Source organism: Doryrhamphus excisus, chromosome 19 (assembly GCF_030265055.1).
Source record: "Doryrhamphus excisus isolate RoL2022-K1 chromosome 19, RoL_Dexc_1.0, whole genome shotgun sequence".
Lineage (NCBI taxonomy): Eukaryota > Metazoa > Chordata > Actinopteri > Syngnathiformes > Syngnathidae > Doryrhamphus > Doryrhamphus excisus.
Window position 1 is genome coordinate 15,741,230 of NC_080484.1, and position 12,932 is coordinate 15,754,161.

General features: G+C 42.3%; 1 protein-coding gene across 1 annotated transcript; it reads right to left on the bottom strand.

Annotated features, from left to right (window-relative positions):
* Window positions 1-521: 521 nt before the first annotated feature.
* Window positions 522-12,888, bottom strand: LOC131107315 (titin-like). The gene is made up of 3 exons (XM_058057221.1): window positions 12,782-12,888; window positions 10,280-10,373; window positions 522-10,206 (listed from the first exon to the last, which is right to left on the bottom strand). The coding sequence occupies exons 1-3, from the start codon at window positions 12,866-12,868 to the stop codon at window positions 524-526; spliced, it is 9,864 nt and encodes a 3,287-aa protein (XP_057913204.1). The 5' UTR covers window positions 12,869-12,888; the 3' UTR covers window positions 522-523.
* Window positions 12,889-12,932: the final 44 nt, after the last annotated feature.

A 12,932-nucleotide genomic window follows, 5' to 3' on the forward strand; every position in this document is an offset into this window, starting at 1 on the left:
GCTTAATCCCTCTCCGTGACTGCGGCGTTCTTAGTCGCTGTTTCGGTGTTCAGCAACCGCCACGACGGCGAAATCTTCTCCCTCGCCGTCCTGCACCTCAGGCTCAGGGTTGGACAGGATCTGGAACTCGTCACAGGTAATTGATTCTGGCTCTTCGGGGATGGTGTTTTGGAGAGGCTGGTCAGCTTCAGCTTCCGTTTGAATGTGTTCCTCGGCATCCATCCATATATCCTGCTCGTTTTCCTCACGGGCGTCTGGTATTTGGCAGCGCGTGGATGTGGTTTCTTCTACCGGTTCTATGGTTTCTGGTGGTTTCATGGCAGAAACCATCTGGACTGGGGGATATTTGGTTTCTGTTTTATCAGGTTTTGAGCTCTCTTTCATATGGACACCAACTTCAGGTCGCTCTGTCTGTTCATAGACCTCGACTGCCTCTGGTTCCTCTGTTTGTTTCTCGTTCTGTGATGGCTTTTTTTGCAATACAGGCTGAACAGGTTTCTCACATACCTCAGCCTGTTTCTCCTCAACTATGTCTGCTTGGAGTTTCTCGTTCCATAACATGTTCTGACTCTTTCTCCCTCTCAACTGAATCTGTTAGAGATAAGGGCTTATCTTCTTCTTGTTTCGGAACGTGTTCCTCAGCGAGTTCCACCTGTGGGTGACTCTCAGTTGTATATATTTGGGATAAAGATTCCTCAAGTTCTGGGTCCTGGAAACATCCCTGCGGTAGCACGGTCTGTTTTTGACTGTCAACTGCGTCTGTTTTGGATAAGGATTCCTCTACGTCATGTTCCAGTTTTTGGCTCTGTATTGGTTTTATTTGGCATGAGGACTCCTCTGCTTGTGGTTCTCCAGGCTGTTCTTTAGATAGTTTTGTTTGTGCCTGGTTCAATGGACTTTCTTCGGCCATGGATTCATCTGCTTGTAGTGCCTTCACATGTTCCTCTGTTAGCACTTTCTCTTTGTGGCTCTCAAATGGAACTGTTCCAGATAGAACCTTTCCTACTTTGGGTTCCTGGACATGTTCCTTGGTGAGATCTGTCCGTTTCTGGTTCTGAACTATGTCATTCTGGGATAAATACTCTTCAGTTTGTTTTGCCTGAACACATTCTTCGGGTTGTGGTGCCTTTTCATAAATGTTGACTGATTCTGTTTTTAACATGGACTCTTCTGCTTCTGGTACCCGAGCATGTTCGTCCATTAGCGCTGTCTGTTTCTGGCTGTCTGCTGGGTCTTTTGCAGATGAGGACTCTTCAGTTTCTGCGGTCTGAACAGCTTCCTCTGGTTTGTATGTCTCTTTATGGGTATTGACATAATCTGTTTGTGACCTGGGTTTTTCTGGTTCTGGTTCCTGAACATGTTCCTCAGTTTGTGCTGGTTTCTGTCTGTCTGCTGGGTCATTTACCAGTATAGACTCTTCGGTTTCTGGCATCTGAACAGCCTCTTCAGGTTTCTTTGCCTGTTCATGAATATTGGCATCGGTTTGTGGTATGGCCTCTCCTGCTTCTGGTATGTGTTCAGGTAGTGCCGTGTCTTTTTCGCTTAGGGCTAAGGACTTCTCCAGGTCTTGGGTGTGAACAGCTTTCTCAGTTAGCTTGGTCATTTGGGCTAAAGGCTCCTCTGTGTATGTTCCCGGAGCGTCTTCCTGAGGTAGTTCTGTCTGCTCTTCAGTTCCTGGTGCCTGGAAGCCAACCTCATTTAAATCTGTATCTGGTTGTGGTTCTGACGGGAAGTCTTCTGCTCCTGTGGCACAAAGACTTCCCATTTGAGATAAACGTTCTTTTGCTTGCTCTATTGTATCTGTTATGACTCTGAGCGCTTTTGCTTCTGGTGCCGCGACGCTAATTTCAGTTAGCTTTGCTTGTTTAGAACTAACACTTGTGTCAACATGGGGCGCTTCTGGTGCCGGGATCTGAACAACTTCCATGGATACTTTTTTTTGGTTATCAACCGGATCTGGATTTATTGGCTCAGTCTTCTGGGATAGGGTTTCTTCCATTGCCTGAACTCTTCCACGGGTTACTTCTGGATGTTCAATTTGAACTGTGTCTACTTGGGATGAGGGCTTTTCGAATACTTCGGCCAGAAGAACAACGTCTCTTATCTGTTTTTCTTCTAGGCTATCAGAATGATCCATCTGGGTTAATGGTTTTTCTGCTACTGGGTGCTGTGCAATGTCCTCAGTTTCCTCTTTCTGTTGTTGGATACCAACTGCTTCGGATACTGCTCCTGGGACTTGAACCACTTTGTGTGTTACATCAGCTGTATCTATCTGAGATAAGGGTTCTTCCTCTACTGGTTCACATTCTTCAGCCATTTCTAAGTCTTTGTGACTATCAACTAGGTCTGTTTGGGATAAGTGGTGTTCAGTATCTGGTCTGTGAGAACCTTCAGTAGGCTCTGTGTATATCTTGGACATGTAGTCCTCATTTAGCGTTGTCTCCTCTACTTCCTCATCCACTTCCGTAACTAGTGGTTCTTCTTCGTTTTGCCTTGTTGTGGTTTTTATGGAAGATAGTGTTTTTTCCTGCTCGGACAAAGAAAGATTTGTGGCTACTCCAAGATGACTGAGTGATAGTGTTTGGTTTTGGAAGGTTCCTGCTGCAGTGGTGTCCATATTAGCGTTATTTGCAGGTACGTCTACCGATGGGAATGTTGCGTCCTCTGTCCTCACTTCAGTTTTTTCCACGTAATCCTTGTTTTTTTCCCCTTGCACGGAAACATCGAAACTTTGCGGGATATCCTCTTGAGGCGCTTCTGCCAAAATCTTCACTTTGTCTGGTTCTCCAGATTCTGGTAATGTCTCAGATTGGGTCCTCTTCGCATGTTCATGAACCTCTTGAAGGATCGGCACATTTCCCTCGTTGGATACTTCCTCAACTTCCAAAACTGCTGAAAGTTTCTCCACACTTCCGTGACACACATTGATGACTTCTTGGTCGTCTTTTGTGGTCGGGTTAACGTCGACCACTTGTGCTGGAATTCCGGGATTACCCTTGATCAGGGTCGCTGGCAAATGCATCGTCACGACCTCGTTGCCTGCCTGTTGCCGCTGGGTTTCCGTTACGGTTTTTGTTTTCTCGGACTCATTTATGAACGAGCTTATGACTTGTTCTTGTTCCGCTGATGTTTTTTCAACTGAAGCAGAGACGTCTTTAAGGTGGAACGTTGTTACTTGCATAACCAAAGCGTGTACATTCGCTCTGGTCCTCACCTCGGCCTTTCTAAGATCACCTTCTTCGTCCTCTGTTCTGGTTCCCACATCATTCAGGCGCACGTCAAGATCTCCACAAGATGTTGGAATGACTTCGTAAACAACATGTTCAAATATCTGAGCGGAACTTGTTTCTCCTTTGTCCGGAGATACATGTTCAGCTGCAAATGCGTCCAATTCCTCTGTGATTTCTGGTGTGTGGAATTCTTCTGGTTTGAAGTCATCAATGTCAGTTTCTGTTTTTTGAGCCTCCACTTCATGAAAGTCAGTCAGAGTTTCCTTTTCCTTCTCTGGCCTCGGAGTTTCTTCTAGCAACGTCTCGTCTTCAGGTTTGTCCTCGGTGGTTGCTTCTTGTCCGGACAAAATCTTCTCTCCCAGACTACCTTCTGCCGTAACATCTCTTTGCACTGATTGGACCTTATTTTCCTTTGATTCGGGGGCAGTTCTGTTTGAATTTACTGCTGCCTCATCAATGCTCTCTGGCGCTGGACTGTCTTCAGGTGGAGGTTCAAGTTCCTCTTTGATTTGACCTATCGTATTTCCCATGGCAAGAAGATCATCTGATATTTCTTCGGATTTAAGCACATCAACTTTCTCCGATTTTAAAATTTCCACTGCTGCTTTGTCTTGGTCTTCTGGTTGGACATTATTTTCTGTCCCTGGCACAGTTCCCTCAATTGGAACACTTCCGTCGTGGTTAGGAGAACCTTCTGATATTTCTTCATCCTCTTCTGCAACAGCTTGCCCTTGTGCAAGTTCAGTTTGGGCTCCAACTGCTGCTTTCTGGTCTTCAACATTGGCAGTCGGAGGAACTTGCTCCTCTTTGGGTTTTTCTAACTTTGCTTCTTCAGATTTAAGTAACCGGACAGGGATTTCATCGGAGTCTGACTGTGTTGATTGGGCTTCAGATGCATCTTCTTCTACCAGAGGCCCCATCTCCTGTAGTTCTACTGCCATCGTCTTCTCCGGATGAGGGCCGTCTGATACTTCAGTGAAAGGTTCGTGGACTTCATGTGTGTCTTCCACGGCTTCAGTTACTTGGTGTTCTGGAATAAGCTGAATTGTAGCTGCATCCTCCACGTTCTTCTCGTCCTTCATGAGCTCCACACTGAACTCGGTCAGAGTTCTGTCTTTGACTTCAACTTTCACAGTTTCTTCTGCAAACTCGCCTTCTGACATTTCCTCGTTCACTTCAACTTCTGCTACTTCTACCTCTTTAGCAGGATTAGTCTGGGATTCATGGTGGTCTTCCTCTGCCTCAACTTTAGTTTCAGTCTCTTCTTTGGGTTCTTCAGTCACATGTTTTTCGGAAAGAATGTCTTCTGATTTGTTGTCAAGTGTTTGGACGTCAACCTCATCCTGTGCTGCGTTTAATTCCACTTTTTCACGGATAAGTTGAACTTCATCTTTGGTGTCTTTGCTTTCTACCTCAACGTTGTCTTCATCGAGCTGTGCAGTGTCCTCACTGAGGTCTTCTCTAAATGTTTCATTGGAAAATACTGTTTTTGATTCCATTGCTTGGACATTTGCATCATCTGGTTGGAAGTCTCTTACTTCCGCATCTTCTGGCCGCTCCGTATCTTTTTTGGATGCATTCGCTGCTTCCTGATCTTGGGTCTCTGCTTCGACATTCATTTCTCTCACTGATAAAGTCTTCTCGATGTCATCTGATGTTTCTTCTTCCTCTCCCGTAAGAACTCGTTCTGGTCCAAGTTCAGTTTTGATGACAGACACCGCGTTCTGATCTTCATTTTCAGGTTTAACCACTTCCTCTTTTTTGGGTTCTTCTGTCTTTGTTTCTTCTGCAAAGATGGCTTCTTCGGATTTAAGTAATTTGATGTTGATTTCATCTGATTCTGTGTGTCTTGATTCGGCTTGATCGTTTTTGGATGCATCCTTTTCCACAATAGGTCCCGTTTCCTCTTTGGATTCTTCAGCCATTGCATCGTGGAGATGATTGTCGTGTGATACTATCTTGACATCAGCTTGGTCTGGGTCTTTTACGCCTTCAATTACGTCCTCTTCTTCCTTTATAAGCGTAACGCCGAACTCGGACAGAGGCAAATTTCTGTTTTGGACTTCATCTTTCACAGTGTCTTCCACAAGTGTACCTTCGGACATCGGTTTTTCATCCGCCGTCTGATGGTCTTCTTTTGGCTCAGGTTTAGTTTCAGGCTCTTTGGATTCTTCAGTCAAATGTTCTCCTACAAGAATATCTTCTGATACTACTTTGTTGTCAATGGCTTGGACATCAACTTCGCTTGACTCAAATTGTGGTTCTCCTAAAACGTTTAGTTCCTGGATAAGTTCAAATTCAGGCTCTTTGGATTCTTCAGTCAAATGTTCTCCTACAAGAACGTCTTCTGATACTACTTTGTTGTCAATGGCTTGGACATCAACTTCGCCTGACTTAAATTGTGGTTCTCCTAAAACGTTTAGTTTTTGAATAAGTTCAAACTCAGGTTCTTTGGATTCTTCAGTCAAATGTTCTCCTACAAGAACGTCTTCTGATACTACTTTGTTGTCAATGGCTTGGACATCAACTTCGCCTGACTCAAATTGTGGTTCTCCTAAAACATTTAGTTCCTGGATAGGTTCAAATTCAGGCTCTTTGGATTCTTCAGTCAAATGTTCTCCTACAAGAATATCTTCTGATACTACTTTGTTGTCAATGGCTTGGACATCAACTTCGCCTGACTCAAACTGTGGTTCTCCTAAAACGTTTAGTTCCTGAATAAGTTCAAATTCAGGCTCTTTGGATTCTTCAGTCAAATGTTCTCCTACAAGAACGTCTTCTGATACTACTTTGTTGTCAATGGCTTGGACATCAACTTCGCCTGACTCAAACTGTGGTTCTCCTAAAACGTTTAGTTCCTGATTAAGTTCAAATTCAGGCTCTTTGGATTCTTCAGTCAAATGTTCTCCTACAAGAACGTCTTCTGATACTACTTTGTTGTCAATGACTGGGACATCAACTTCGCCTGACTCAAATTGTGGTTCTCCTAAAACATTTAGTTCCTGAATAAGTTCAAATTCAGGCTCTTTGGATTCTTCAGTCAAATGTTCTCCTACAAGAATATCTTCTGATACTACTTTGTTGTCAATGGCTTGGACATCAACTTCGCTTGACTCAAACTGTGGTTCTCCTAAAACATTTAGTTCCTGGATAAGTTCAAATTCAGGCTCTTTGGATTCTTCAGTCAAATGTTCTCCTACAAGAACGTCTTCTGATACTACTTTGTTGTCAATGGCTTGGACATCAACTTCGCCTGACTCAAATTGTGGTTCTCCTAAAACATTTAGTTCCTGGATAGGTTCAAATTCAGGCTCTTTGGATTCTTCAGTCAAATGTTCTCCTACAAGAATATCTTCTGATACTACTTTGTTGTCAATGGCTTGGACATCAACTTCGCCTGACTCAAACTGTGGTTCTCCTAAAACGTTTAGTTCCTGAATAAGTTCAAATTCAGGCTCTTTGGATTCTTCAGTCAAATGTTCTCCTACAAGAACGTCTTCTGATACTACTTTGTTGTCAATGGCTTGGACATCAACTTCGCCTGACTCAAACTGTGGTTCTCCTAAAACGTTTAGTTCCTGATTAAGTTCAAATTCAGGCTCTTTGGATTCTTCAGTCAAATGTTCTCCTACAAGAACGTCTTCTGATACTACTTTGTTGTCAATGACTGGGACATCAACTTCGCCTGACTCAAATTGTGGTTCTCCTAAAACATTTAGTTCCTGAATAAGTTCAAATTCAGGCTCTTTGGATTCTTCAGTCAAATGTTCTCCTACAAGAATATCTTCTGATACTACTTTGTTGTCAATGGCTTGGACATCAACTTCGCTTGACTCAAACTGTGGTTCTCCTAAAACATTTAGTTCCTGGATAAGTTCAAATTCAGGCTCTTTGGATTCTTCAGTCAAATGTTCTCCTACAAGAACGTCTTCTGATACTACTTTGTTGTCAATGGCTTGGACATCAACTTCGCCTGATTCAAATTGTGTTTCTCCTAAAATATTTAGTTCTTGAAGTTCAAATTCAGGCTCTTTGGATTCTTCAGTCAAATGTTCTCCTACAAGAACGTCTTCTGATACTACTTTGTTGTCAACGGCTTGGACATCAACTTCGCCTGACTCTAATTGTGGTTCTCCTAAAATATTTAGTTCTTGAATAAGTTCAAATTCAGGCTCTTTGGTGTCTGTGTCTTCGACTTCGATGTTGTCTTCTGGTAGCGGCATGGTGTCCTCCTGGAGAACTTCTGTTTCTGTTGTTGATTTAATTGCTAGGACATTGACATCATCTGATTTTCCCTCCGTTGCTTCCACATCTTCTGCCGGCTCGATCTCTTGACTTATTTGATTTTTGGATACATTCACTGATTGCTGGTCTTGGTTGTCTGGTGCGGCATTCGTTTTTGTCACTGGTGCAGTCTCCTCACCTTGAACAGTTCTTCCTTCAGGTGTGCAATCTGACATTTCAGCATCTTCTTCCGCATCTTCATTGTTTTCATTTTCAACTGCAATCAGTTCCTCGTGAACTTTCTCTGAACGTTCGCAATCGGCAAAAGAATCCTTGTGAACTTCCGGTTCTGAAAGTTCTGTTGGTGGCTCTGGTTCCTCTGTTAATGCTTCTGGAAGATGCTCTTCTGACGCTCCTGTGACTTCAACTAGCTGGCTAACATCTAGTAGAGCGTCTTGTTCCGCGTCTGGTTCATTTGGTTCAGCGCTAGGAGCTGTTTCCTGTTTGGTTTTTTCTCGAGTATCTTTTGTGTCGTCTTCTAATTCTGCTGATCTTTGCAGCTCCTCGTCCAACGCAGGAGCGAGGTCCTCAAATTCCAGTTGATTAATAGACTTCAGCAAAGATGGTGTATCCTGGTCAAGTTCTTCTTCTTTGTATTCACCTTCTGGACTCGCCACAATGGAGGCTTCGGTTTGACTTCCAAACAAATCTGAAGATCTGTTGACGTCACTCAGGCGGTCCTCATGATCACGGACCTCATTGCTACTGTCCACCCGGTTTAGAGGGTTTGAAGGCCGGGACGGGTCAGCCTCTGTCGCTTCTTCGACTTTCATTTTTGTGGTGACAAAGTCCTCGTTTGGATTCTGATTGGTGGTTTCTGTGGAGCAGGCTTCCACTTGGTGGACAAGCAGTTCAAGTATTTGATCAGAGGCAGAACTGATCAATGGAACCACTTCCGGTGTTGTGGAGATGGTTTCAACCATGAGAAGATCTTCTGTTTCCATGACTTCAGATTCAGCAGGAACCGGTCTTTCAGGAATCATGTCGCCTGATGTTTTTGAAGACTCTGATATCCGGGACAGTACTGAGATCATCTCAGTTTCACCATCATCGGTAGGTTCCGGTGGAGGAAAGGCATCAGATATCATATCTTCTGCTGCGGGGACTTCTCTGGAAAGATCTTGGGGGGCTGATTCTGCAGTGGCCGTGGTCTTTGTCATCTCGCTTTCCTCGGGAATGTCGCTGAGTTGTTTGCTGATGAACTTTGAAACTTCAACAGGGACTTGGGCCTCGTTTTCTGAAACATATTGGACTTTGGGGTCTACGGTCAGCAGGTCATCCGAAGGTGCCTCTGGTTCTGCGACCTGGTCAAGGATGTCTTGGTTGCTTTCATTGGGTATTTGACTCTCGACATCGGTCTCTTTGGCTTTAACATCCGTTTCAATGGTGTCAAATTGGAAGTCGCCAAGAATTAGGTCCTGATCCGCTTCAGTTTCAGGTTCTTCCTGGACTTCCTTTGTGACTGACTTTCTTTTTTTGTGTCCGTGTAAAATATTTGCTGAACACAAGGAGTTTTCAGGACTATCATGACTTACCGGTTTCCTTTTTGGGCTTAGGAGTCTTTTCAAGACATTCCATGGAGACTCTCCGTTCCCGTCTGCAGGGATTCCGGCTTGAATGTGGGCAGAGGCTGGAATCGCACCTTTGTCCGGATTGATTTCTGTTGCTTCCACGCCGTTGCTGAATTTATCGCCGTGATCAGTCCGAGGTGTTTCTTCATCTGAGTCTGACGGTCTGAGACTTCTCCTTCCAGATCCAGCATCACAGGAAACTGTGGAATCTTTACGGTTTTTGGTCTCTTCCAGACTGGGTTGTTTCTCCTCCTCCTGATTTGGGATCAAGGTTTCTGTGTCCTTGTTGTGTAAGCGGGACTGGTTGGAATGCTTCTTTGGAGATAGGAGTTTCTTAAAGGTCACCCATGCACTCTCTTCCTTTTCCGCCTCGGTCAATTCTGGAGGATTTTTAGGATTCATTGGCAAATCCGTCGAGGAGAAAACCTGGTCTTCAGACGGTTTCACATCGAGTTTATTCGGAGGACCGGCGACAACATTTTCTGTCTCTTTAGACATTTCAGCTTCACCGAACAAAATTTTTTCTTGCTCAAGTTTTGCTTCGGTGTCCTTGGCTTCCCCTTGAACCAGGTCTCTGGTACTGTTCTCGTCTCCCTCTGACAAACTCTTTTTCCGAATTCCGGAAAAGAATCCTGTTGTGAAAAACCTTTTAAATGGAGACACGGATACATCGTCTTGAGTGCTCGATGCCGGGCACTGATCGTACACGGTGTCCAAGTGTGTCCATTCATAGTCAACGCTGGGTTTGTGTGCTTCTTTGGTCTCAATGTGCTTTTTTAGCGCTTCCTCTGTTTCTCTTCGGGGTGGACATATTGAATCACTTTTCTGTGTCGGAGTTTGTTCAGTTTTGTCAGAAGCGTCCTCGACTTCGGCTTCTTCTGTGTTGGTTTCAGGGACGTTTCTTATCTCGGCGTGGTCACTTGAGGTTCGCTTCAATGTGAACATCAAGACAAATTTGCTGAAGAAATTCTTAAAGCTCTCGCTGATGTCGTGACGCTTTGCTTCCGCTTCACCGTCCGCTTTCTGGTTGGCTTTTTTGCTCGATTCGGTCACCGTGATGTCGTCCGCCTCTTCAGGAGGCTTTTGCAGAACCTCCTCCGCTTGGGAAAGGATGGCTGACTCTGAGAAGGAAGTAGCATTCCATCACGCAATGATTTTTTTTGGTTGGGAATGAAGGAATAGGTGCTCTAGTACCTTGTGAAGGGGGGATGTCGTCCTCACGGAAGCTGGCAGCTCCCACTAACGGCCCGTCCGGTTCTCCGGTGAGCCGCCCGTTGCTTTTGAGGAGCTGCAATGAAAATCCATCATGTGAATGAAAATATGACAACAATAGAAAATACATCCCGTTGATACTAAAATCAAGTCCTTTATTGAAGTGGAAGACATCCAACTGGGGATTTTGAGTCCTGTTTGATTCTTTGGGGGACGCAATGAAAGTAGCTTTGGTGTATTTTCTGCATATCTGCATATGTACATATCTGCATATGTGCATATCTGCATATCTGCATATGTGCATATGTGCATATCTGCCATCTTCGTGCTTGTAGTGTCACGTCTTGTCTTTCTGCGAGCCACTTGCTGCCTTATGTCTTATACTTTGTAGCAATGTTAATACATTTTTACCTTTTTCAAAATCAAGTGTTATTAATTCTATCTGATAAAGCCTGACTTGAACTTTCATTTGATACCTCGTTCACTTCTCCATACCAAATATTAAACAAGGTAGAACCCCATTTCCGCCGCTGAAAAAATGAAATATCCCAATGGTAAGTTGAAATCATGACATAAAAAGTCGGAATTCTGAGATAGAAAATAGAAATAACGAGATACAAAGTCGAAATAATGAGACAAAGTTGAAATTCTGAGACAGAAAGTCGAAATAACGAGATAGAAAGTCGAAATAATGACACAAAAAGTTGAAATAATGAGTCAAAAAGCCGAAATTCTGAGACAAAAAGTCAAAACAAGATAGATAGTCGAAATAATGAGACAGAAAGTCGAAACAAGATAGATAGTCGAAATAACGAGACAGAAAGTCGAAATAACGAGACAGAAAGTCGAAATAACGAGACAGAAAGTCGAAATAACGAGACAGAAAGTCGAAATAACGAGACAAAAAGTTGAAATAATGAGAAAAAAGTCAAAACAAGATAGATAGTCGAAATAACGAGACAAAAAGTCGAAATAACGAGACAAAAAGTCGAAATAACGAGACAAAAAGTCGAAATAACGAGACAAAAAGTCGAAATAACGAGACAAAAAGTCGAAATAACGAGACAGAAAGTCGAAATAACGAGACAGAAAGTCGAAATAACGAGACAAAAACTCGAAATAACGAGACAAAAAGTCAAAACAAGATAGTCAAAATAACGAGATAGAAAGTCGAAATTCTGAGACAGAAAGTCGAAATAAGATAGAAAGTTGAAATAACGAGATAGAAAGTTGAAATAACGAGACAGAAAGTCGAAATAACGAGACAGAAAGTCGAAATAACGAGACAAAAACTCGAAATAACGAGACAAAAAGTCAAAACAAGATAGTCAAAATAACGAGATAGAAAGTCGAAATTCTGAGACAGAAAGTCGAAATAAGATAGAAAGTTGAAATAACGAGATAGAAAGTCAAAATAACGAGATAGAAAGTTGAAATAATGAGACAAAAAGTCAAAATTCTGAGACGAAAAGTCAAAACAAGATAGTCAAAATAACGAGATAGAAAGTCGAAATAATGACACAAAAAGTTGAAATTCTGAGACAGAAAGTCGAAATAACAAGATAGTTGAAATAACGAGATAGAAAGTCAAAATGAGATGAAAAAGATGAAATAATGAGACAAAAAGTCGAAATTCTGAGACAAAAAGTCGAAATTCTGAGACAGAAAGTCGAAATAACAACTTAGATAGTCGAAATAACGAGATAAAAAGTCAAAATAACAAGATAAAAAATCAAAATTTTGAGAAGTCCAAATTATGAGCTAGAAAGTCGAAATAACGAGATAAAAAGTCAAAATTAGGAGAAAAAATGTCAAAATTTAGAGATAAGAAAGTCAAAATTACGAGATAGAAAATCATAATTTCGACTTTCTTATCTCAAAATTTCGACTTTTTCATCTGGTAATTTTGATGTACCATTGGGATATTTTTTTTCGGGGGCGGAAACGGGCTTCCATTATTTTTTTATTGTGTAAATGAAGGCATTGTTTAATCATGTGGCGCCCCCTATGGTTTGTGCTCACAATGCTTTGGAAGCTATGCCACCGGGGGGGAGGGCAATTTATTTTCATTGTCTTACTACAAAAATATGATTTAACCAAACACAAAAAATGGCAGCAGAAATGGAAAAAAGAAACCATACGAAAATTAAGTCAAAATAATTTTTAATCTAACAAGAAAAAGTAACATTTTTGTTGTATAAATTAATTAATTAATTAATTAAAGAAAAAAATATTCAACATTTTTCTGCTGTAATATGAGAAACAAAATAAAGTTGTAATATCTGGAAAATTAGGTTGTGGGGAAAGTGAAAATATTATGGGAATGAAGTCAAAATATGACTTCATTAAGTTTGGATATAAGTAATATAATAATAATATTATAATAATATATAAGTTTGGAAAGAAAAAAGACTGTAATATAGCGTATTAACATATTTACTGCTTGTCGAAATATCAAGTTGCGTTCAATGCCACAGAAAGTACCTCCTCACTGCGTCGTCGCACATCATCCATTGCAGCGGCAACGCTATCCTGGGCGCTCTCCCTCGGTGCTGACTGCGTGTCTCCCATCCTCCGTCAGAGGTTCAATCACCCTTCCCCCCCCCGCCCCCCCGCCTGTTCCAAACAACCAAAA